The 26,848-nt window shown below is 47.4% G+C and overlaps 1 protein-coding gene and 1 long non-coding RNA gene across 3 annotated transcripts in view; one reads left to right on the forward strand and one right to left on the reverse strand.

Annotated features, from left to right (window-relative positions):
- Window positions 1-26,848, reverse strand: part of LOC129386243 (uncharacterized) — a 525,736-nt gene that overhangs the window by 491,385 nt on the left and 7,503 nt on the right. The window lies entirely within an intron of this gene.
- LOC126536346 (guanylate cyclase soluble subunit beta-1-like) overlaps window positions 1-26,848 on the forward strand; it is a 231,263-nt gene that overhangs the window by 148,200 nt on the left and 56,215 nt on the right. The window contains exon 3 of the mRNA XM_050183277.2: window positions 23,977-24,080. Coding sequence (XP_050039234.1) covers window positions 23,977-24,080 — 104 coding nt within the window. The remainder of the gene's footprint in view (window positions 1-23,976; window positions 24,081-26,848) is intronic.

Here is a 26,848-nt window from a genome sequence, read left to right on the forward strand (position 1 = left end):
CCTCTTAAGAACGGCACAAGAACACACGGACAGTAAAAAAAACGACATGAAGGGCGCGGTCCGGTCGTAACAGCGCCCGTCCTGTCTTTCCTGACCACGTGTTTTCTTCGCTGTTCCTAAAATGAAGCTTATGTCACGTTGGTATATATTTGTTTGCGTGCGTTAGCAGAGACACGCCACGATTTGCCTTTATTCATTGTTCGGGCTATCTTGTGACAGCTCAAGGGACTACACGGTTTTACACCGTATACGTAACGCTGACGCACGCACCGCCTCTTTCGAAAGAAGCTTTGTCAACAAGTGCACGCAGCAGGTGTGCACTTGTTGTTTAGACTGACCACCCCCACAGCAACAATGGAGGATTCTTCCATTGCGAAGTAACTTGGGAAGCCCTCTTTTGGAAGAAACTAAGACGAGAGCGCTTTATGCAAGGGACCTTCATAGGCAACCCGTATGAGGACCACCTTGGGTTCAGGAACCAATGGGCTAAACGGTGCCATTAGGGGGGATTTAATAACGTGCGAATTGTTTACCCTGAAAATGCTTTCCTATATGCGTAGTGACTGCCAAAAATTCACTTCAACCAACGTAATTCATTCGCCTCTCGATGAAATGGTTGTATCCAATCGCATCCCACTATATCTCATCACCAAACGTCAAGCGAGTGCAAGTATCGAAGCAGGTGCGCAACCTTATTAACTCTATTAAGTCACGCCGGCGCATTGATACGACAATGAACGGTGTTATAGGAAATGTTGCCGTTCGACGGCAGATGAGCTAAAGTCTTTAAATAAGAGAGCAATATAACTCCTGCATTCATTGTGGATATAAAGCGGTGTTATAGCTATAACCTAGAGTGGCATAACCCGTAGCGTTCGTCCTGTGTGGTCTTCCTTTCCTCTGTCATTGTGCTTTTTGCGCTTCAAGTCGAGTATGCAGTCTCAGAAACTTGCCCAAATTTCACCCAGAGTGGCATAAGTTGGCAAGCTGTTATGTTATTCAATGTGAGCAAAGAACGAGAGGAAACGGAAACGAGGAACCCGTTTTTTGTAAGTCACAACCCTATAAAGCCAACATATAACGACAAGGAAAGCATAAGGGAAACTATACTTATTTATGTAGTTTACATATATATATATATATATATATATATATATATATATATATGAGAAATTCTAATACGTAAATTAAATTACTTGTTTATAAACAAGTAATTTCCCTTATACTTCCCCTTTTGTTAGCTTTATATGGTTGTGACTCACAAAAACGGGCCCCTCAGGTCGCTTTCATCTATTACATGGCGAGGTTCTCGCTTCCGGCAACTTTGATGCGTTCAGGTAGCATACGAGGGCTTATTAACCTGTTGCCCTCTCCCAAGTTCACGTACCACGTGACGCCTTGCCGCAGAAAGGATGTTCCACATACGCAGCCAAGGCCGTGAGTGGTGGCGCTGGCTAACACTCCCGGGGTTAACTGCAGCACACATACATAAATATCCAGGAAAGTAGACGGCATAACGGCGCCGCGATAACTCAACTGGTGAGAGCATTGCGCGCGTAACGCGGAAGACGTAGGTTCGCGTCCAAACTGCGGCCAGTTGGTTTTCCTTTTCTTTTTTTTCGTCGACTTTGATTTTCAGTTGGTTATATAGTGAGAGCAATATAATTATTCGCTGCGGCGAGAGGGACTTTGAATTCTCCTAAACATTCTTATACAATGTCAACAGTTGTGGAAGCCAAAAGAAAGCATCGGGAAAATTCTTGTTGTTCCTTGTTATTTGATGTGTAGAAATTATAAGCTAACGAGAAATGAAAATTGACGAAAAAAAAAGAACTGCTGCCGGTGGGAGCCGAACCCCCACCTTCCGCATCATTTCCTTGGCTTCAATAAACTGCCAAATTCATACGGTTGCAACTAACAAAATTTGGCAGCCTCGGATCTCCTTCTAGTCGTAAACATTAAAGAAATGTATATATTTTCATTTTGCCTTTTTTTCAACGGGGAAACATTACCTCCTTTTCTAAGAACGCACTTGTCTTATGAATTTTTTTTTTCTTCACTATACACGACAGACCAAAAGTTTGGGCACACAGCTAGCGAGAAAAAGAAAAGAAACAGAAGCAGGTGAAGGAGTCAGATATCCCGTCGTGTCGAAAATTACGAATAACAGCTCGATATACTGCGTGCTTCCCGTAAGGTCCCGCGCACATTCCGAAGAGCGCTCGCAGAGCCGCTTATCTCCGCGCACAAACCGCTCATCCGCCCGAATCGAAGCCGATTTGTTGCTGCCGCTGGTGGGGGATAAGAGGGGGATGGGGAGGGCAGTATGATTGTAGCACAACGTCGACATTTGTGGGTGTGTAACAGACCAGGAAGAACTGATCGGCGCTCGCCGGCATCTCCATTTTCCGGTCGGCGGCCCAGGATCATTGGGTTCTTAGTTCGGACGCATACAAGAAATATCGGGCCTGCGAGAAAGCACCTCGTACCGAATATATTCGCGCATAACTGTCCCGCGCGCATTCACAAAGAGAGCGTACTTCTAAATTCTCGTCTTCCCGGTGTTTGTTCTGACTCGCTGACAGCGTGCGTTGCTTGAGCGTAGGGAACTGACAAAAAAAGATTTGCATGTCGTATGCTGTGGCGCGTTTTGTGGATCTATATAGTGTGCGCGTGCACTGCGACTATCATTTCCTTTCATCGTCTCCATGTAGAGTAGTACGCTAGGCATGCCATCGGGCAAACCTGTCCAGCATTAAATAAAGAGGTCCCTTCTCTCTTGACAACGTAGTTTATAAAAACATACAATGTTAGAGAAGAAAGGAAGTTAACGCTATTTACACCGCAATAGAAGAACGCGAGCAACCCTGCAGTAAGTCATGTTGTTGGGCTAGTCGATTCATAGATTCAGCACATTTTTAAACTGCGCGCGGAAGACAGGACATGAGCAGAAAACAGACGCACACACAAAGCAAGGGTGTGCGTCTGTTTCTGTTCATGTCCTGCCTTCCTCGCGCAGTTTAAAAAATTAGCTCAATCATGCAGCATTAAACAGGGTGCCAATTCGGCCGTGCAGCCTTCAGGGCCTCGTAATGAAGGTAGAACGCAAACAAAAAATGTTATAGAGAAAAGATCAAAACAGGATATGCCCGTTGCTGTCATTGTCGATACACCTAATTGAATCGCATTTGTGTGTTTTGTTAGTTGTCTAGACAGAATTTAAACAATTCTACCAAATTCACTTTTTTGTGAAGGCTCTCGGGAATTGTCTTTCTTTTTTCCTCCATAATGGCAGCCGGATGGGATCGTTGGTATTGCATTACGTGGTGTGTTGTGCGAACGGGGCACACAAGACGACAGAGAAGACGAAGAGATTGAGAAGATGAAAATTATTGATATGATCGTCATCTCTATCACCTATGGTGCGTAGAAATTAAGGGTAATAAGCCGTGAATCAGACAGCAGAAAGAAGCGTATAAGAGAAGTGGTTCTTCTCATAGAAGAAAAAACAAAATAAATGCTAACGGTGAGGCCGGTAAAACAAGAACTTCAATGTCAGGCTAATTAAAACAAAATTCGAAAGATGCATTAGTGAAGGAGAGATCAAAGGCCGCACTAATAAAGAATTTGGAGGATTCGTTTGAGTGAAAGGAATAATTAACGAAAAAGAAGAAAACTAGAAAATAAGAATGAGCACAGTAACCATTTTGAAGACGACGAAGTGTCTTCTTGACAGAACGCTTGTTTCTGTGCTCTCTGCATTTTTGGTGAACTCTTTGCCTTTCGGGGTGCCTTACCTCCCCGTCTTGCGACCATGGACGCGGAGCATGCCACAGGCCCTCCTGGCCAGAAGTCATCACGGCTGTCAACCGCAAGGAAGCGAGTTGGCTCCCCCAGCGACACCGAGGACACCGAGCTGTACTCTATGTCGGAAGACGACTCATCCGACGACGGCTTCATACCCGTCCGGAGTAAGAGGGCGAAGAGAAAGATCGCCAACACAGCGCCGTCACCTCCTGCGAGCACTACGACTATGAAGTCAAGGCCTGCGCGCTGGCCACACGTCATCATCTTTATGCCGGAAGAACCGTCAAGCAACCTACGGTTGCTGAACAGGCAAGCCCTATCCATTTTTCTGGAACGTGCGGTGCCGGATCAAATTAAAGACATCAGAATAAACCCACGCAAGAATATACTCGCCATAGACGTGTACAACGCGAGTGCGCTTGGAACACTTCAAGAAATCACAGAGCTTGGCGGAATCAAAATGCGCCCCTTCATCCCGATCGACGACACATCGATAGCCGGTGTAATTTACGACATTGACATTGCCATTCCCAATGAAGATTTACCTAGCCTCATCAGGCCGGCAAACGAGGGCACGATCATTACGCAAGTGCGCCGTCTTGGGAATACGCGCTGCGTAAAAGTAATCTTCAAGGGGGATTGCATACCCTCCCACGTTAAAGTCGGACATTTTCGACATCCAGTTCGACCATTCATCCAGAAGCCGCTTCAATGCCATCAGTGCTTCAGGCTAGGACACGTAAAGGGCGTGTGTCCGAACTCGCTTCTGTGTCCCCGTTGCGCTGAACCTCATGCAGAAGTGACCTGCGGTGCCACAGTTCTGAAGTGCGCCAACTGTAGCGGCCCTCACGCAGCCTCGTCGAAAGACTGCCCCCGCATCAAGAGGGAGCGCGCGGTTCTGAAGCAAATGGCCAGAGACAATTCGGCCCACAGGGAGGCAGCCGAAGTAGTCCGGCGTCGGCGTCGACGTCGGCACCGTCGTAAGTCTTCAAAGAAGGCGCATGAGCGAAGCGATAGTACCCGCTCCACTACGGCACCACTTAGTCGCGACGCGATAGGGCCCACCACTTCCACGAGGGCATCAGATAAGACTCTTTCTTTAGAGGAATGGCCTACGCTACCGAGCCGCTCCCTTGCTAAGGAACCTCAGAAGGTCACGGCGCCACCGGAGCCTTCTCCGGCCATTGATGATTCACCTAAAACAGATCAAGTCATCTCGGTGCTACGTTCCCTCATGGAGGCCATCCGAACGATTTTAGTTGAGATGGGGACACCGTCTGCTCGAAGCGCACTTAAAGTGCTGGACGCCTTAAGCCCAGTGCTTGAATCCCTCAACTAGAAAGATGGCTACCCATACCCCATCCTTCCGAAAAGAAGTCAAGGCAGCGTCCGTCATGCAGTGGAACGCCAGAGGGCTAAAATCACGAATTTCAGATTTCCGTCAGTATGTGTACACCAATGTGTTTCCACTCATCGTCATTTGTGAGCCCAACTTGTCGAAACCAATCAGACTGTCAGGGTACGAATGTTTCATGTCATCAACAAATAGTGCATGCAGCAAAATCATCATTTTTGTTCGTCGGGAACTCACCTATGTTTTGCAACCGATTGCGCCCCACGACGACAATCAGTATATATGCGTCACAGTTAAAAAGAACAAACTCTTGTTTACTCTCATAGGCGTGTATATATCGCCTTCCAACAATTTCGACACTAAAAGATTAGCGGATATCTTGAGTGTTTGCCCCGCTCCATGGGTCATCATAGGAGATTTCAATGCACACCATCCAGCATGGGGAAGTACAAAGACAAATGCAAGAGGACGAAGATTATCAAGCATCGCCTACAACTATGGCCTTACTCTCTTGAACGATGGTAGTCCCACCTTTCTTCGAGGCGTGACATACGGCAGCTGCCTCGACCTTGCTTTTGTCTCCAACTCTCTCGCCAGATATGTGAAGTGGTTTCCAGATATTGAGACCCATGGGAGTGATCACATTCCCACCTATCTGAACATCAAAGGCTTGATGTCTAGATCTGGCCCACGGAATACCATTCGGACGATTCAATGGGCCAACTTCAAATCTGATATGGAAGATGCCTGCAGCGAGGGCCTGCCCTCTGGGTTAGAACAAACAATTAAAAATACGATGCGGAACGCCACTCGCATACTGACGATCTCTCACACGCGAAACGACTTCGACATAGAATTGGAGCGACTTCGCGCACTTCGTCGCCGGGCGGAACGTCGATATCGGCGTACAAGATCAATCCTTGACCTTAGGGCAGCCAGGAGGATACAAAAGAAGATTCAGCGTCGAATGAATAGATTAGCGTCGGAACGTTGGGCAACGTTTTGCCAAACACTCGACCCCCGCAAGCCGCTGTCTCACATTTGGAAAACGGTGCAAGGTCTGCGTTGCCTTCCGGAACAGCGTTTTCCATTCAAGGCACTCGCGCTTTTCCAAGGGCGGCAAGACATCGATGTCGCAGAAGACTTTTGTGTGCGAATGGCAGACCAAGCGACACGCCCAGATCCTCCAGCCCGAGATGATGTCCCCCATTCCCGAGATTGCCGCATGGACCTTCCTTTTACAATGGAGGAGCTCGAGGCGGCACTAGCTCTCTGCAGGCGCTCATCATCTCCGGGTCCAGATGGTATATCATACCGAGCCTTGTGCTATCTCGGAGAATCCGCACGGACAGCACTATTGAGTCTCTACAACACCTCATGGCAGGAGGGAAATGTTCCTGACGAATGGAAAGTGAGCCGCCTGGTGCCAATATTGAAGCAGGGCAAATCCCCACTAGAGCTCAGCTCTTACCGCCCGATAGCGTTGGCCAGCTGTGTAGGAAAGATAATGGAACGGATGATCCTTGGCCGCCTGGAATGGTACCTTGAACACTACAAGATTTATCCGAGTTCCATGGCTGGTTTCCGACGTGACCGCTCTTCCATCGACAATGTAGTTGATCTCGTTTCATATGTCCAGCACGAAAGGTCCCGTAAACGTTTATCTGCAGCTTTATTCTTAGATGTGAAAGGGGCATACGATAACGTATTGCATGAGGCTATTCTCGACGCTCTTGTGACGGTTGGCCTAGGTGGCCGAGTATTTTTATGGATTGCAAGTTACCTATCTGCAAGATCATTCTATGTATTAACTGACGATGGCCCAACTACGCGACGCTATACCAGCAAGGGCGTTCCTCAAGGCGGTGCTCTCAGCCCGACGCTATTCAACCTCGCTCTTATTGGGCTTGCTGAACACTTGCCAACTACCACCAAAATTTCAGTATACGCAGACGACATCTGTCTCTGGACTTCGGCAGTCACACGTCCTCAGATACGTGCACGGCTTCAGAGAGCGGCTACTTTGACAGCGAGCTACTTGTGTGAACAAGGTCTCAGCATATCGCCAGAAAAATGCGCCCTAGTGGCGTTTACTCGCAAACCAATGACGCCTTATGTCATCTCAATCAACGGGCGGACCATTTCCTATGTCAGAACCTACAGATTTCTAGGCGTAATTATCGACCGAGACCTCTGTTGGAGCCCGCACGTGGCTTACATGAAACGACGCCTAACAGCAACCTCCCAGTTGTTTAAATACCTGACAGGAAAGACGTGGGGGATGTCAGTAGACGCAATGCTGAGACTCTACAGAGCTCTCTTTCTCGGTTTTTTAAGATACAGTCTACCTGTACTGAACAACACCTGCAAGACAAATATTCGTGTTCTGCAAGCAGCGCAAGCTCAAGCACTCAGAGTTTGTCTTGGTTTGCCGAGATGCACGTCAACTGAGGCAACTATTGCGATTGCTCGGGACCATCCAATGCAGACTCACATCACGGGGGAAACCCTGAGAACGCATATCAGACATTTGGCACGGGCCCCCTATCACCACCTTGCAACACTACCTTCAGACAGGCACCAAGCATCATTCTCAAAAACTATTGTCAAGTACAACGACAAACTTCCCTCGGGCTTCACCGCTGCATCTAAACCATCGATGCCCCCTTGGTGCCTTGTCAGCCCCACAGTCCATCTCAACGTGCCAGGAATCGGGAAAAAGTCTGAGCTGTCGTCGCCTGTGCTGAAACAACTGTCTCTGCTTCTTCTGCACGAGAGGTACGCAGACAGTGCACATATTTATACTGACGGTTCCACAAACATCCAGTGTTCGTCCGGTGCTGCAGTCGTCCCAGAAAGAGGTATTACCATCAGCTTTAGGACTGACCACCCAACGACATCTACATCTGCGGAACTAGCTGCTCTTCGAGCTGCACTTTGTTTTGTCAATCGGGAACCACCTCGACAATGGTCAATTTTCAGCGACTCAAAGGCAGCCCTACAATCTGTACTATCAGCTCTGCGTCGCGGGCCATCTGAACAGCTCGTATTCGATATTAGATGCCTACTTCATACATCACATGAGAAAGGACATCACGTGACATTTCAGTGGCTGCCAAGTCACTGCGGCGTCATCGGAAATGAAGACGCCGATAAAGCCGCTCGGACAGCTCTTGAAGACACACAGGAAGAGGCCATACCACTTTCACGTTCCGACGCAGCCAGCAGACTTCAAGTGCTTGCACAGGAGATCACGCTCTCTCTATGGTGCACACCAAGCAGCCAGACCAACCGCAGCGATCATCAACACGACCTGCCCTCCTTGATGCATCTCTGTATGCCAACCGGACTCCGTCGAAGTGAGGCCACCCTGCTTTATCGCTTATGGCTAGGGGTGGCCTTCACGAAATCTTACTCGTTTCGCATTGGAATGGCCGACAACGCTCTCTGCAATGCCTGTCTTTGCGAGGAGACGCTGGAACACATTCTGTGCGACTGTCCTGAATATAATGTTCAGAGACAGTCCATGGCGTCCGTTCTAGCGCACCTTGACAGTAGACCATTGTCAGTTGCAACCATTTTCACATATCGCCGACTGAAGACATCGCAGCTGAAGGCGACGAAGGGACTACTTCGGTTTATGAAGGATACGGGCTTGGACAAGCGACTGTGACAGTGATGTCACGTACCACACAAGAGTGACAGACTGTAACCAACGATGTGTGTGCCGTGTTATGTGCCCTCTATCTCTTCTCCCCATCTTTCATCCCCCCATCCCCCTCCCATGTGTAGGGTAGCAAACCGGTTAGGCAAAACTGGTTAACCTCCCTGCCTTCCTTCTCCACTTTTTCCTTCCTTCCTCCTTCTAAAAGAAAATCAAGTACAGCGCAACAAACACCCCTGCGGTTATAGCTAATAGTGTCGATGCCACAAATTATGGTGTATTACAGTAATATTTAATACCATAGTGCAACCTTGCGAGTGGAGCTTCGAGTAAACACCGGATTGAATATCGTAGCCAGGATAAAATGAAATCATCTATCGATTCAATTGTATTGCGAGTATGACCGACATGTTCATAAATGGAACATCATCAAGACAAAAAAAAAAGCCACGCTTGTTAGTCTTCGTCAGCGCCGTCCCTTTGTTCTCCCTAGCATCTTGCGTGCCCTGCTTCACGCTGCAGTTTTTTTTTTCTTGCTCCCTTGTGCCCTTCAGTTCTTTTTTATTTGCTTACTCACTGTGCTGTGCATGAGCACGAGCAATCTGACTACTTCAAGCCTGCAAGCTTCGAGACAGAGCTTTCAAGTCAAACTAACGCACACAAACACGAAAATATTAAGACCGCACATTTCGGAGGATTGACCAAGGGTAGGCCCACACCCGGAGGTCCATACCTATAGTTGTACATACCGAGTGGTCCACTTTGTTGTCTGTTCCGGCACATACTCTGTGGCGCATACTCAGCGGCCTCAGTTGTGGCGTGAAATACGTTAGGTACAAATAAGCACACCGTAGAGTGGGTAAGTTTTCCACAGAGCGGTAATCACGTTACAGTTTGTTTCGCCCACAACGCGAAGCATTGACACGGTAGCTGGCGAAGCATAATGCGAAGAAAGCCCTAATTTTTTGAGGCAGTATTTTTTGGATAGAACATTCGCTGATGCGAGCCAGCGATCTCCTTTCGAGAACTAAAAAACGAGTCTGAGTAGCGCCTCATTCGGCTTGGCTTCCTCGTCCTATTTGGCCGGACTCAGCAATTTGTCGCACTCGTCCATACTAAATGAACCCTTTGGTGTCTTACAGCCGGATTCATTCCGTTTTTCTGAAATTTATAATCGGGCTTTGATATTATTAGTCCTCCGCTATCATTGGAGAAAACTCTCCAGTGAACATGAAAAGAAGCCGTTTCCTAGAGGAAGACCAATGAAGACAAGGCAGGTGAACTCAATTATTGTAATTACACGTAGAAAGGAACGACCGTCGTTCCCCGAAGTGAACCCGTATTTCGCGTGAGCGCACTTTCTCTCACTTCTGCCGTCATTGTGTATTTAATTATTCAGTTATTGTTCATTTAATTGTCTATCTTATTGTTTGTCTATTTATCTTTCTTTCTAGTCCACTTAAAGATAGCACATTTACGTACTTTATTAAATGACTATTTTCTTCCGACAGTTTGACGTAATAGTTCTGCGGAAACCCGCAAGGTGGAAACCCATACGAGGAAACCGTATAGATTTACTTTGTAGCATTTGCTACGAACTGGTGGATGTCTGATTTTCCCTTTATTACCTATTTTATTTCACATCCCATTCACTAGAATCCGCTGCTACTGTTGCTGCTTCTTCTTGATCTTCTTCACCTTCCGATCCACACACCTCCCCCTCTCCCTCTCCCTTTTTTTTTTTTTTTTCCAATCCAGAGTCTTCTCCGTCTGTCGACATTTCGTCTGTGTGATAACGAGAAGGACCCGCTCCGTCCACGCTACTTCACAGCTATGAAGCACCGACTGCTTTCTTCAAGCGCCAATACAGAACTAGGGGGGGGGGGGGGGAGAGGAGGGAAACATGTTAATTTCCTCTGCTGCTGAAGTCGTGATTGGCTGCGCTGGAGTATGCGCCAGAAAGATACAGGCGCCCCCTACCAATCAGCGCTTCCGTAGCACATGTGCGCTAGGTGGACGCTTATAGAATACACAACGCCTCCCTCCCCCCCCCCCCCCCCCCTTTGACTATTTGCCTCTCGAGCACCGAGTTATGTCGGGCGCTGAAGCCATCCGCTCCGCGCGTGCTACCTCTGCGGGTTAGCACCGCACCAGCTGCGCCGACCAAATCATCCGTAGCGCTGCTCGCCTATTCTTATCTACGTCATCCATCGTGCACCGTGACAGCTGCACCACTGACCTCATTCTTGGGGTTTTGCCAAATTTTATCGCCGAGCTTCATAGACCTGCGCCGCGAATCTTCCAAGTGGGGGCATATAGGCTGCACGTAGAAGAAAATTTAGGACCGCCTCCACTTTTGCGAAGGCGACGGGCTAGAGCACGATGGAGCCACGAACACCAACTACGTCCAGTACGCAGATGAGTGGGCGTTAGCCTGTCTGGCAGCTGCTGGAGCGATCGCACTCTCTGGGATCAGTATTCCCCACTGCTATAGCATCAGCAGAGTAGCTTAGCTAATGAGTCTCTTCTACTTTCACGGCGACGCAGACACACGTGGAGATCCCCGCAGAGTCCCTTTTCGTCCTTGAGACAGCCTGCTTTGGCAGAGGTTAAGCAAGAAACTGTAATGGTGGTAAGGCTACTAATTGGCTGGTTCGTCTATGTTTCCAGCAAGACTCATTTGTGCGCTAAAAAAATACCATAAAATAATATAAAAACGGCTGAGTGGCTGAGAGGTAGAATCCTGGACTGTCAATCTGCTGGGCGTAAGTTTGAATCCTCGCCGCACAACGAGATTTTTTATTTCTCAGTAATTTTGTCGCAGAGAATTTCGGCATTCTAGCGGCAACAGCGCTAGACATCAATATGACTAGGAGAGTATTTCGCAGCTGCTATCACTCTAAAACGGAGTTCCTAGGCCGCGTTCGCTTGCTGCGTCGTTTTTTCTACGTTACGCATTTCTTTTTTATCATACTGGTTGAACCATGAACGAACTTAAGTTCCTGGCTTCAAGTTCTGCTCTGGTATCTGGCGCAAGAAGAAGCAACGGAGTGAATCAAGATTTTTTGCATGGTACAAGCCCTGAAACTGCGCAGTCATCACAGTGACAAGCATGATCACAGTGACAAGCGTGCAGTCACGAGCACATGGCCTTCGTCAATGTGTCGCTCTCTTCGCTGGCCTTCTGTGGCTCGGTGGCAATGGCTTTCTGCAGCTAATCACGAGCTCGCGGGCTCAATTACCGTCAGCGGCGGTCACATTTCGATGCGGCCAACATGCAAGAACGCTCGCCCGCTCAGATTTAGGCGCGCGTTTAAAGGACTGCAAAGGGGACGTGATCTCGCGCAACCGAGTCGCAGGGCACCTTTCTCACCGAACGCTCTCTACGCGCCAACTAGTGTAGCTTTGAGACGCACGTGCTACCGCGCGAGAAATGTTGGGTGTCAGAAAGTCTAGATGCAAGGAGACGTTGAGAAAATTTTCTGGAGTGGAAGCTCCCGCAGCTTCTTACCTGCAGAGGTCAAGCCAGCGTTTGCCCCTCCTTCACCTCTAAAATACATCCTTGTGCCGTGGCGACCTCCAAAGGATCGGTTGGTTTGGTTCCGTTACTGTAAATGCCAGGCTGTTGAGAAAATAAAGGGTGGTTGTTCCTTACGTAATAATAGAAGGTTCGGCTGAGTATTGATGACGGTATTTCCAGAAAAAGTTGCTAGGACGTCGAAGCTTCATTCTAAAAGCCAACAAAGCAAAGAAACACGTCGAGGGAAATTGTACGGCCCGAAATAAGTCGTAATCAATTCGTGGGGAATGTGAGGAAAGCGCTTCTTTTTCTTCGCTACAACGTTATGTTTTATCGTGCTCCTCCTAAGATGACGTCGGTGCAGCTTCATTTTCGGAACTCATTTCCGCTACAGTAATTTTTTTAGAGCGCAGCTCTTGGGCACCCGCTCCTCCGTTTAGCGTCGTCGTCATTCAACGTGACCCCTTGACGTAGTCCCTCGGTGTAACCGAGTGAATGCGGAATGCAGCGGGGGATGAAAGACGGTGACAGCGAGGAGAGCGCGAGGAGGAAAACGGAGAAGGAGGGTATGGCAAAAGCGTGAGAAGAAAAGCGTAGTGTCGCGCAAGACGGGCTCTGCGGCGACAAGCGCTACGAGATGACGCCAGCTCGTCGTCATATGTTCACCGATCGCATGCGGCGAGCGCGTCCACCGATACCATATATGGAAACAAAGTGCTGCATGAGCGGTGGTCCGTCTGCGGTGACTGCTGTGAATCGCGCCCACGCGTCATCCACGCGCTGCCTCTCTCGATCGCCTGATTATCAAGGCAGTCGCTAATAGGGAGATCCACAGCCACAACGGTCCACAGCCGGAAATTCCACTTGGCTTGCGCGAAGGTACCACCTAGATATTTCAGGGCTGATGATATCTGGAAGGCGCAGGCGGGTGGTATCTCTACATATACAGTCGTAAGAGTGTGGTACTGCACGCAAAGAAACGGCATGCAGTGCAACAAACTGAGCCAGACAAAAAGCGTTGGCATTCGTTGTAGCTGAGCCTGCTGTCCCGTGGTGTCCTCGGCCACCGCCACAGGCTGAAAACCATCCTGACATAAAGAGATGCGTTTCCCCCTTGTGCTTCACCTTATTGATCGATATCCGCGTATCGAGCCACTGCGCACGCAGAAGACACAGCGCTTGTCATAGACTTGACGTTCCCGCTAGCCTGAAAGGATGACCCTGTCGGAGAGGTCTTGGACGCTGAAGCCACGGCCGACTTGTTCTGACAGCTGCGTATCGCGCCAGTGAGCTGTATACTGCGCCGCGAATGATGGTGCATGCGAAATACGGCTACGCACACGATTCCTGCGATGCTGTCTGAAATAGGCTGGCTGAAACCGGCAGCATGCACAGTGGCTCACTCACGTCAGTGCCACCTGCTACAGAAAACATGCAGAATTAAATGCAGCAAGTTACAGTTCTGGTTATAACGGGAGAATGTCGCATTCAACAAGGAAACAATGTGAAAGCGCGATTGCTTAAGTGAAAATAATATTCCCCTATGTATCGTCGCCGGCTATTCGTAGAGTTCCATGAAGTCGAGGCAACTTTCACAACTCCTAATTGTATTCCTTTACAGTCTATAGCCTGTTTTGTGGCCCGTTTAGTATGACACCCTCTTCTTCTCGAGTGTGCAACACGACGTACTAGTCTGCGCTCGTGCAAGCGAAAACGCGCCCCTTGCAGTGCCTTCTGAAAAACGGGGCAAGAACGGGGAAAGAAAGGCAGGGAGGTTAACCATATACATATCTGGTTTGATACCATAAACAGAGAGAAGGGGGCCAGCAAATGGAAAGAAAGAAAGGAAGAAAGAAGGAAAGAAAGAAAGAAAGAAAGAAAGAAAGAAAGAAAGAAAGAAAGAAAGAAAGAAAGACTCTGAGCGTGCGTTCGTCCAGAGCCGCGCATAGAGACTGCAATCAATTACTGCGGTATGTCGACTTCAGGAACCGCAGCAGCCTATATATGCGTGTTCCTCCACGTAACATTTGCTATCATCTATCACCTGCCCGTTAGTGGGAACATCACGCGCATTTTATAAGGGTAAATGTTACAGACATTCCATATGTATTTGTGGCGTCGCCAGAGCTTTAGGAGCATTCTCATGCTGTCCACCTTGTGTCGTTGCGGTTAAAGAAACGAGGACGATTACGTCCACAAACAAATGATTGAAGAAAGACGATCATTCCAGCCGGTTTCGAACCTGGGGTGTTTTGCAGGAAAGTCTGAGTTGCCCAACGTTCGCGATGTCCCCAAGCTCTAGCGACGCCCTCAGATGAACGAGCTAATGGTATCAAGACATATTATTGAACCCTCGGCACCCATCCAGTTCCATTGGCTTATCTGTATTCCCTCTTCGGTTGTCATAACTTGGGCGTTGCCTAATGGGCGGCCGAAAACGTGGCGAAACGGTCGGTGCCTTTTTTTTTTCATTTGTTCATCGTTCCACCCAATCCATCACCTCCTCTAGTAAGTTATAGAAAAATTGTTTTCTGGTGTATTTCTATTGCGCACTTTAGGTAGTTTATAAGCTTTCGAAAAATGTGCAAGATGTGCACTGAATATGTTCAAAATAATTTGCTATTTATTTCATTTCGCGTTGTACTGCGAGGAAAGGGTGGCTTGACAGCTAATGTCTGGAAGAGCAGACACGCCCTGGACGCGCCCTTGAGAGGCGTGGCGAGCGGCTCGCGCCAAGTGTGCGGACAGACAGGGGGCAGTCATGGTGTTGCCGTATTGCATTCATAACAATAAGTGGCGCTGGTGCGTAGCATTGCCCCGTTTTGCACGTTTGAAACGAGGAAGCGGCGTTCGCAGGGTGCGCTCGTGCTGAAATACGTGACTTTATCTCGACATGTCTGCTGCTTTCGAGCGTCCCGCGCCATCTTCGTTGACCGACTTCCATAAAACAAACTCAGGAGAGCGCGAAACACGGGGCATTCTGCATAGCACCGCTGGGTCCGTGTCCACAGAAACGTTCTTACATAAGAACTGTTCATTAGAGCGCATGCCAGTCAGTTGTGATGCCGGATGTATTATTAGCGAAGGTGGCCAACCCAATAGGAAGCAGCACTTATAAACGAAAAGCTTTGTCAAGTCGGCACACTTAATATTTCTGGAAACTACGCCCCGACCGACTCCACCATCAGGGACACCGGCTGTAGAAGCGAGCCAAGAGCTGCAACACATACTGAGACAGGCCCTGCACTGCGAGCTTTACTAAGTGTGGTTCGCTACATGGATAAGTGTTGCCTACAGGCTACAAACGAAAAAAGAAACTTTCTTGTCTAATTTGGGATTTCAGTGCAAATACGGGCTAAACGCATTCTGCCAATACCTAATAATATTCCGCAAGCGTCATTTGTCGTTTTAGAGCCGGAGCAGAGGACAAGAAAGGAGATTAGGCGCACGGCTCGCTTTCTTTTGAAAGCGTGGTCAGAGGACAAAGACTGATGCAAGATACCCGGCAGCATAGATATCGCCCCTGATGACAATAGTCAAGAGGGGAGGAGAATTTGCTATAATAAATACGGTTCAACAAACAACACCATCATACAAATAATGCGCATAGTGGAAATGCGACGTACACCTCTGTTTAGACGAGAACGGTCTATGCAAGTCCCACACGAAACCATAGGTGGCTTGGGGTGATGCTCACTTTCGGTGCACTGCTTGGTGTTGCTCAGAGGCAACAAACCTATTGCTGAAAATGTTTATGAAATAAAATATTGTTTTAATTACTGTTGGATATCCTTATTATCGGTGTATTTCACACATTTCTACGAAAAAAAAAGAAGACTTTTCCTTCAGGTATAGTTATGCTTCGTCTTTAAAAGAATATCGATGCCTCACATGAAAAGCTGCACAACGTTAAAATGGCTTCCTTTCGGGAGTAGGTAGTACTTCACAGCTGGTCGGCGCAACTAAACAGCGATATTTACAGACGAATACGAGACAAAGGTGAATTACGTGTAACCAATTTCTTTCATGCACAGTAGGTTCTCAGTCTGATGCGTCTCACAAAATTATAAAACGAGTCCGCTAATATTTCAGTGCGTTTGATAATTTCGTTTATAACATCTGGTAACCTGAAGAAAATCACGCTTCTGTTATAATATACTTACACCGAGGCGCCGAGCTGCGTGGTGAGAAACCACATGAGCTGTCACAATTAGGTTGGGCACCTGGGCACCACTCTCTAAATTCAGATAGGGAAATATGTTTCACTCTGAGATTGCCGAGCAGAAAGCGTTGCTTGCACGACTGCTTCTTGGTAGTTACCAGGAGTGCTACTCTGAACACTTCCAAATTTGGTCATCTTTATCTTTCAGGCCAGCGAGAAAGCAGCCACGTGGGCCCATCAGAGCTTACAAGTTGGTGAATTTCACAACATTACGGAATTTGACCGCGTCCAAGCACAATGGCACCTCATAGGCCTCGTTAGCCGCTGCCCGATTGTAAGCCAAAGAGTAACTCAACAAACTATTCTTGAGGGCTTTCAGTGGATGAAAAGAACATTATATTCTTCTATATTTTGATGTTACGTGACAGCTCGATTTTTGTTATCATTGTTGCTCCGAGAGTTTCATTGTAATTCAATAAGGCTTCGATAGGGGCTAGTTGGTTTGACATCGTTCTGTTTAATGTGTTATACTGTTACACAAAAGAAAAAAAATTTACTGATACACGCGTTACGCATAGGTACATTGTAATGTTGCATATTGTTTTGACTATCCCGTCGTAATGTTGTTGGGTGTGAAATAGCTGTTCCACTCATTCTTATAAACAGTGTGCAAATGTGTACCTGTGTAACTGTGGAACCAGTTCGTGAGCCAATGACATACCTGCCAACTCTCCCGAATATTTTTCCTTAAGTTTACGAATTTGGAGTCATTCTATAATTTTACGAATGCTACGTCAAGTTCTACGAAAAATAAGCCGTTGAAAGATGAAGCCGCAAAAAGTAATCAAACTTTAAAAGCAGACAGACAATTCTCATGGTACATGTACAGCCTTTTCCTGTGGGAGCTCAATATTCCATATGCGAGAAGAGAGTTCCCTTCCAACAGGCTCATTCGCATATTCTTAAATCTCGCCAAAACGGCAGCTGCAAAGTTGTCGAAAATGCCATAGCGTTATCTAAAAACATTCCCTAGTTTGTGAGTCTGCTGCTCAAAGTTTGCTACTGCTGCTGGTGTTCTACCTCTAACTAAAATTAAGTGCGTATGTATCCCAGAAAACTTGTGTGCTCGGGGCAAACATTAACAAAAAACTGCTTACTATCCACCCTCTTGCTTCGTTGTCGTGTGGGCGGTAACATTACACAGGTTGACAGGTGAGCAAGGAGTAGCAGGCGCCGTATTTGTGCACCAACATTCTAGCATGTCAGCAAAACATGTGTAAAAAGAATGCACGTGAAGTAGGATATGGCGTATGGTGGAAAGGGGGGTTTTCGACCTTGGCTGAGCAAAATGGGGTGTGGGTGGGGAGAGAGAGTCCGTAGGGTTCGGGCCAGAAGGGCTTATTCTCCTGGGGCGCCTCATATGAAGGCCTCTTCGATAAAGAAGAAGCCCTAAAATCGAGGCCAACGCTTTCTTTTTCTCTTAGTGGGTATTACCAAATTCAATAAGCGCGACATTCGCCGCTAACTCGACAAGAGGCGAGGCGGCGTGGCGCTCGGCCGTAGCGCGCCAACTCAACACGCACACGAAAGCCAGCGCCAGAACTCACTGCCTCGCGGTGGAAATCGCGCCGCAAATGACGTCCCGCAAAGCCCCGGTCTCCGGTCGAGGTTCTGGTACCGCGGTGGAGGGGGTCTGTGTTTGATTGGAGTGCGATCAGCCACATTGAAAACGAGGATGGTTCCGCGGCCGAGGCAGATTTGCCGCGTTTGCTGTTCTGTCGTAAATCGGTTGCTGTGGACAAACTGAGGTTTCGCAATGCGAATCTTGCTACGTTCTACGGCAACAAATAAAGAAGTGAAATAATGAAAGCAAAATAAACAAATGTATGAAAAAAAAAGCGGCAATGCGTATAACTATAAGCAAGGCAACCATACAGCAACGAAGAGTTTACGCGATACCCAACGTCTGTCCGCACCGCTATCCGAAGGCTTTATTCATTATGTAGTGTTTAGCCGTTTGCGCGTGAGTCTTCTACGCAGTTACATCAGTGGCAGGTTCAAACGCACAGATCAGTTCAAATTCAGCGTTCTCTTATTAGGCGTAGGTCCATGCTTCACGCTAAATGCTATAGCTCGCTCGCCTAAACTGTTCGCCAAGGAAAACAAACGTGCTCCTATCTCGTTCCAGCTAAATTAGATCGTGATGTATTTACAGCCCTGCTTTTTCGCGAGATTCCGCAGTTCTATCTTTGTACGAACAATCAAGTACGTGTCTCTCTACCGCGAGACTTCCAGAAACATTGCGTGTTTCACAACCTGTATTTTCGCGACTGTGGGAGAACACAACTGCAGTGTCGCTTATAGCATGCGCAAGACAAGCCTCAAGCCTGAAACGATACTTTTATCATGAAACAGGCGAGATATACGTTCCACGTTGTTTTGGCTAAGGGTGAGTAGGACGACTCACCCTTAGCGAAGTGAGAGATAGGTGGAGGACGCGTATAGAAATATATGTAGACTACTGTAGACGACGCATCTCTGCCCCCTCTGGGCTGGCCTTCATCTCGTGATTAGTTTCACGCGCTTACATGAACCCTCTACATCGTGTTTCTTATTTATATGTTCGTGGGTGTACGTAGGGCGCTGCACTGGGGATTTCTGGCACTATCATGTGGTTTCTTTTCATTTTCTTACTATATATATATATATATATATATATATATATATATATATACATACGGCATTTCGGATATTTCTATGTGTCACAGCACCCACACATGAACACACATGGTGTACGACAGGTAAGTTCTCCCATCGTATTGATAGTCACGTCAGTTTTGTTATATTGTAACTTTTTCTTGGACCGAAGTACAAGACACGTGCGCCTTCGAAAGTCGGAACACTGTCACCGAGCCATTCATAACAGAAAACGTTTCTTATCAGATTTGCTGTCGCTGCGAATAATGAACGAAACGGACGCTATGTGGACAGCAGAGAAAGAGGTGAACGAAAAAGACGTTGAGGTAGATTCGGTCGTTCCAAGAAAGCCTCGAGGCAGCGTAAAATTTGCAGCAGCCTTGAACGCGCATAGGGCAGCGAAACCGAAGAGGAAGAGGAAGAAGACCAAAGCGGCCAGAAAATGCAACACATTGATCAAGCAAGCAAGCAAGCAAGCAAGCAAGCAAGCAAGCAAGCAAGCAAGCGTAGTTAAAGAAGACAAGAGAGGCTGACGCCGCCGTGGTATACGTGAATCGAAGATGTAGTAGCGCCGTAAAGGTGTCACGCGCCGCAGGAGCGGCTATTCGAGAGAGCTAAAACGGAACGCTTCCCTCGGGCACTCTTGTCATACTGTCGCGGTGGAACGCACTGGAGAAATATGTTTCTCGTTGTGGTGCCTCTGCCGGGTTTATACAGCTTTGCATGCCCCGGCCAGCGACTGTTTGACGCGTGAACAATTGAAGCGTGGCCGCTATCCAATGACGGCATCAATAATGGCGCTTCAGGTAACCTAACACTGACAGTTTCGTCGTCTTTCTCCCTCTATCTCCATCTCTCACTAAACTTGAAACATGAAGCACTGAGAGGGACAGAGGGAAAGAAAGAGAGTGAAGAGAGGAACACAGGGAGGTAAACCGGAAAGATCTCCGCGTGGCTACCCAGCAAAATATGAGGAAGCTTGAAAAGGTCCGGCTGGTCAAGTGCTTCATCAGAGCAACTGGTCAGTACTCCCAGGGGAACTATGCGTTCTCAGAAATTGTACTTGAATTTCAAAGGGCTGACCGCGTTCATGCGCTTGAAGTTGGTGAACTTCACGTTTTTATATCCCGCTATAGTTATCTTTGCTTAATCCACCGTGGTTGCTCAGTGGCTATGGTATGGGGCTGCTGAGCACGAGGTCTTGGGATTAAATCCCGGCCACGGCGGCCGCATTTTGATGGGGGCGAAATGTGAAAACACCCCCGTACTTAGATTAAGGTGCGCGTTAAAGAACCCCAGGTGGTCAAAATGTCCGGAGTCCTCCACTACGGCATGCCTCATAATCAGAAAATGGTTTTGGCACGTGAGACCCTATAATTTAATTTTATTTAGTTATCTTTGCTTCTTGCAGCGAAGCTGTTAGCCTCTCGGTGGTCGGCATTTTTCGTGTCCGCATCCGTTAGCAACAATGTGGTCCGATCTCGGCGACTGTGCAGGGCAGCAGCAGTGGCTCGCACCCCCGCAAGGCAGAGGCTTCAAGCGCTGAGCAAAGTGAAGCGAAAAGTGCGTAGATTCTTGGGAACCACGCATACAACGTACAGACCAACATTCGTTTCAATAAAGAGCAAGCACAAAACAAGCATCCGAACCGCATAATTTATGATAAGGCGCTCCTGATGACAATGCAGCTCTCTCCACATGTGCGTTTCTCGGTAAAGATTAACTGTCGCGCAAGCCGCCGCGACGACGGCAGCTTCCGCGGCGACGACCAGTGGCGGCGTGCTGCCAAATTACCATTATTCCAATTACTACCATTATTCTAAAGCTATGAAGCATTGCATACCCCCCTCAGCAGTCGTAGTGGCGGTTTCCAACAGCTTCGTTGGAGATCCATCCACTTTCGCGGGGACGGGATGGCGAGTCAGCTTCTTCTTCCTTCCTTTTTTCTTTTTGTAATGTGAAGCTAAAGAGGAAACACTAAGTCAGTTCGACGTGAAACAGAATTCTTTGGAAAGTATATTTTCATTGAATTAGCGGTAATTGGTTTGTTATTGGAATCGCAAATTAAGGTCATAGGGCAACATTTATATTCTTATCTTAGCGTCGGAACACAAGCGCCGGTAACTCAGTGCGTCAAAGACTTCTATGTATCTTTCTTTTTTTCGCATTTTAGGCTGTTGTGGCTCAGTACAACATCTCGAAGCTTCCTAAGCTCTGTCTTTGGCTCTTTCAGAATAGAATGTATAGTTAACATTAGCGATCAAAAATAACCTAGCCCCAAGTAGACGCCGTCAAAAATACGTGAGGTCCCAACGAGCTGGTACGGAAACATCAAGGTGGCATCGCCACCAGTCTCTTGCGTTGTGCCTCTTTTCTGGCTTAATCGAGTCTGCTCTCACGGCTACAGACGCTTTGTTTGGTACTGCGGAGGTTAATTCTCAAATGCTGCTCAAATTACATTTCCCCATTGTTTCCCTTTAAGGCGAAGCTTTGATTTTCCTTCGTAGCGTAGCGGAAGAAGACGCATTCTTCTAGAATGCTCTCACCATGAAACGCCTAGGCGCCGACCTAAATCGTCGTAAGGGCACTATCTAGACCACACATCTGCGCCATTAAACATCAAACATTCATTCATAGCACACACCAATTCGTTGCATGGGATCGAACCCGCGGCCAACAAGAGCTATGCAAAAGTACGCTGTGATAGCACTGTACAAAAAAATTCTTGGGGATGGTGGCATTGTTGGCACGCTACTAACGAACGCAAAAACGCTTCCTGCTCATTCGAGTGTCCCTTATTTCTGTCGCCTAGCATGTTACGCGGTATTGCAATTTTAATCGCATGGTTGCTTCGACAGTTTCTCTGCAATGTCGCCGTGTTGTTTTGAGTGTTACGTTTTAATGTCGTTGCGGGTGCGTTGATGGTATTTCTACTCGAAAGAGAGAGAGAGAGAGAGAGGTCATAAGGGAAAGGCTCCTCTTTCCACACAAGCCATGTGGATAAGGATACAAAACCGTATGCTTGACAATATTGACACGTGTACTTGTCTTTATCGGGCGACCACGTTTCGCCGCCTAACAAATGTTATCGCACAGCGCAGGACGCGCCTGCATGTATTGGAAGTTTCTGGAATGTTACCAATGCTTCCATCCGCTGTCTGTGACCAAACCTTGTGTAATCTGATTGCATGTATGCGCGACGCGAATGGCGTAGAACTTTGTGGAAGGCGCGCGGGTTCCAGCGATTACTCTGGAACATTCGACGACTGATGTATAAAAGCCGACGCGCTTGACCCGCTGATCAGATTTCCGACGATCGCCGACTGTGTTCGCCGCTGTTGCCATTCCTTGAGTGCAGCCTGTTTCTGAGGGCACAAGTTCGCCCAATAAAACGCTAGTTTCGTCTTTCTCAGTTTCGCTGCTTTCTTCACCGTCACTACCACGTGACAATATGGCGTACTGATGAGACAAAGTGTAGCCGGCGTCATATGTGTTGTGTCAAGGCCTACTTCATCTATCACGTCAATAAATAAACTGAGCTTGCACAGGTGAATAAGAAACAATGCCCAAAGAAATTTTCCACTTCGAGCATTGATTGTTTCGTGTAACTAAGAACAACAACCGTCACCACCTGCCGCAGTGCGGGCGGCGCCAGCAAAACCCTGAAGACATCAGCTTAACAAAGAAGTCACACGCCTAGAGATTATCACGCCACTCTCTTTCCCAACAGACTGCCTAGCTTTGTTTCTCGCCTGCCTTCATTAAGCTCCAATGAACAGCTTCATGGCGACAACGGTATCGAATTACTGCAGCAGCTCGCGAGCTTCCGGGTCAAATTAGCCTTGACATGCGATGTGTGCTTCTGCAGAGTGTATTGCGTAATATAAGCTGCCGGCGTCTGGCACCACAAAAGAAGCTCGAGCCGAGGGTGTCTTGCCGGCGGGGCAACGCTTTAAATTATCGTTCAGCAATCTGATCAAGCACCGGCGGGACGTGACCTATTCAACGCCGGACGAACTAATTAGGTCTTGCATGCGCAGCCATCACGGAGTCAAAAAGCAAGGAAAAAACACCGGAACGAATAACAGAACGGACGCCCAGTGTTTCCCAAGGCAGCAACGAAGAAGGCAATGAGGCGACAGACTAGCAAGAAACTTGGAAGAAACTAAACCTGTCCAGATGTTTTCTTTACTGGAGAGATCTACCATAATAAAAACCAAAAGTGCGGAAACGAAGAGGCGGGGGGGGGGGGGGGGGGCGTGTACGTACCTACGTAGAGAGAGAGAGAGAAATGAATACAGAGAAAGGCCGGGAAGTTAACCAGAGGTAGTTCCGGTTGGCTACGTGCCAGCTACACGTTGGTACGCAAGTAATAGTGGAAGACAGGAGAGAGCTTTAGAATATCGCTCATGTGAGAGAGGGCAAAAGTTCGGAGTCACTATGAAGAGGGAAACGAAGCTCGCGCTAAAAAAACACTGGAGGAGATTTAATTTCCGGACTGAGCCAAGACGTTGGGACGAATTCTTTTCTTAGATACGGTTGTGCTAAAAAAAATGGGCGTGGGGGAGTGGAAAAGAAGAACGAAAAGAAAGTCTGCACGGCTCCCGACTACCTAACGCGACGGGAAAATACTATGGCGCTCATGCCCCAATGCGTTATTCCAATTTTCTATTTGTTGAGCTCCTCTATCTAAAGAGATGTGTTGAACGTTAGTGACAGAGGTGATGCAAAGCGAATGTGAAATTCACCGTGCGTCCTTCATTTCTGCGCAGGCGCAAAAGCAAGATCCGTATGCACGGCGGTTCTTTCCTCATGCATCGAGTGTACCAGGACGACGTCACTTTCAAGTTGGTGCAGTCGGCGTCCGAAGTGCTGGGTGAGCGCGTACTTTTGTTTTACTCAATTTTCTACCCTGTGCGCAAGGTTGCATATGAATGAAATATGCTACGAGCCCTGTTTCGATCCCACGTAGGGGCGATATATTCTCAACACTTTTTACGCGATCATCATATCTAGGCCAGATGAACAGACCAAAAGTTGGATAGGGTAGTTAAAGAAATGCTATTGAATTTTAAATTAATTAAAGAAAGCTATCAACAAATTGTCACTCACTGAGAAGCTAGTGCGAACAGCGTATTCCATAGACATCGGCTGACCGCTTTATTTACTTTTTTTGTTTTTTCTTATCAGGGAATACCAAAAATTCAACTGTTTGAATTCTGGCGGATAAAGCCCTACTGCACTCGAAACAGTGTTTTCTCAATTCCTGCGAACGAATATTTGGTAGGCATTAAAAATAAAAGTCTGTGGCCTCCTTGGCGCCTGTGTGAAATAGCATGAAACGTCGAGACGGACGATATTTAAGCGAGCGAGAACGCTTCTTTTTAAATGAAAGAAAGGAGCTGGCTGCACGATGCGATGTCACGTACGATTCCACGGAAATATCATCCGCGTACGAGCAGGTCCATATATAATAAGCCCACTTCTCTTCACAGTGAATAATGTATTTGCCTCTGGACGTCTGCGAAATTGTGTTAGCCATCTCCTGCCAAAGTTAAAAGTGGCGCATACTTGACTTTCAGTTGTAATTCTTTATCCACTAATTTGTTTACTTATTTTCACGGTGTAAGGACGTGGCAACAAATGCCATTTAATTTTACGTTTTCGATGGTGTTTGTTAAAACGCACTTCTATCATTGTCTTCGCCAGCATCTAAAGTGGCTGTTTAGGTTACGAGCTGCGTTCGGGCAACCTGAAGAGTATGTTTTGCTTGTGCAGCTTTCAATCGCTCGAGACGCTTCTAGACTGACCAGCCAATGCGATGCAACTCAAGGTAGCGCCACGTACGCTTATTTTTCATGTATCATTCGTGATGTTCGTAGACAGAATAAAGCTAGTCTATTTCGCGAAGTGGTCTGCTTCCCTGACTCGCTTCCTCGTGTTGGTGCTTGTTAATACTTTCCTGAATTCTGGGCCGGTGTATCGTAGCGATTGCTCCCGCTGGAAAGTATGCCGCTCTTATCACCCACCGTTTACGGTCGGCTGATCCCATGGAGAACGACGGCGGAGCATCGGTCTGACCACTGACGAAGCGTGAATAGGAATGGCGCCAGAAAGCCAAAGCAGCGAGCCTCGCAACCTACCGCGGGTCGGCTAGACGGTGCAACATGTGCTGAAATCCACGAGTTTAGTTGTTCGCGTTTCAGTCTATGGGGGTGGTACGAGTACGTTTCCTTTTTTCTTTTTTTTTTTTCTTTTCATCGCGAGACCTCAGCAGGACTGCGCGCTTTCTCCTTTCTTTACAAGCTTCTTGGCTTCACAGTAACTTCCAGTCGATGAGGATGGCTAGAGGGGCTTGTTGGTACGGCATATCTTATTTTGTTGTAGCGCAAGCTGAACAGGGACAACATAAAGACACATCTGACACACACAGCGATAAGTTTCAACACTAGATTTATTTCCAGTTCTCGTCGCTAAACATACAGCCTCGAAGCGTCTTACAACACCTGTAATATTTCGGTAAGAAATGAAGAAAAAAGTAAACAGGGAGCCACACGCAAGCAGTTTTTTGACACATATTCACAGACATGTATACATGTCTCGTAGACGATCGTTTATGCATCTACTTGTTTGACCAATGTAGGATCGTACACACCCGAGAGGAATGTCTTGCGTTGAATTCTGGCCTAGTGTAGAAACACAAGGCCAGAAAGAATTGCACGTACTGCATGCGAAAAGGAACATGAAACCAAATTAATTGATTGGATCGCGGGTGTGGTATACCGCATTCCTCTCGGGTGTGGACAATCTTACATTGGTCAAACAGGTACATGCACAAATGACCGGCTACAAGAATGCAATAACAAAATAAACAACGTGGCCGCCGACGGCTTTCTTGCCATCCATTTCCAGAGATGTCAATGCAAGCCTAGATTTAAAAAAACAGTCATCGTGAGTAGAAGGAGGTGTCTGATGACGCGCTTGATAATAGAAGCTAGACAAATATCTACATTCGCTGACGCATGCGTCAGTATACTTTCCATTTCATTATCCTCAAGAGAGCCCCATTGTCTTTGTTCGCGCCGAACGTGTACATGGCCGTGAATATCCGAGTCAAAAAACTGCTTGCGTGCGGTTCCTGGCTTATTTCTGTGTTCATCTTTATCGAAATATTACGCGTGTTGTATGACGTTTCGAGGGTGTATATATACAGACGAGAACTGTAAATAAATCTATTGTTCAAAGTTAGCGCTGTGTGTGTCAGATGTGCATTTCCGTTGTCCTTGTTCAAGTTGCGCTACAACAAATTCAGACCCGGTCGATGTGCGTACACGTTTTACCACACACTATACTCGGTTCCATACATAGCAGTCAACGCTGCGGAAGCTACGCAAGAAGTTCGGTCAATAAAAGTTATCACTCCGCGCGTTCCGTCCATGCTTCGCTGCCCGCCAACAGCGTTCGCTCGAGCGAGCATGCACGTGAAGCTCCTCGCCATAGGTTGCAAATAAACAACCCCAAAAGAACAACAAAAATAAAAATGATCTATAACAATGCATTAGCAGCCGTATACCGCAATGTGTTTGTGTCTAAGTATTGAAACTTGTTTCATTCAACACTGAGCCTGTATGAAGAACAGTTGCG

Source organism: Dermacentor andersoni, chromosome 4, assembly GCF_023375885.2.
Source record: "Dermacentor andersoni chromosome 4, qqDerAnde1_hic_scaffold, whole genome shotgun sequence".
Lineage (NCBI taxonomy): Eukaryota > Metazoa > Arthropoda > Arachnida > Ixodida > Ixodidae > Dermacentor > Dermacentor andersoni.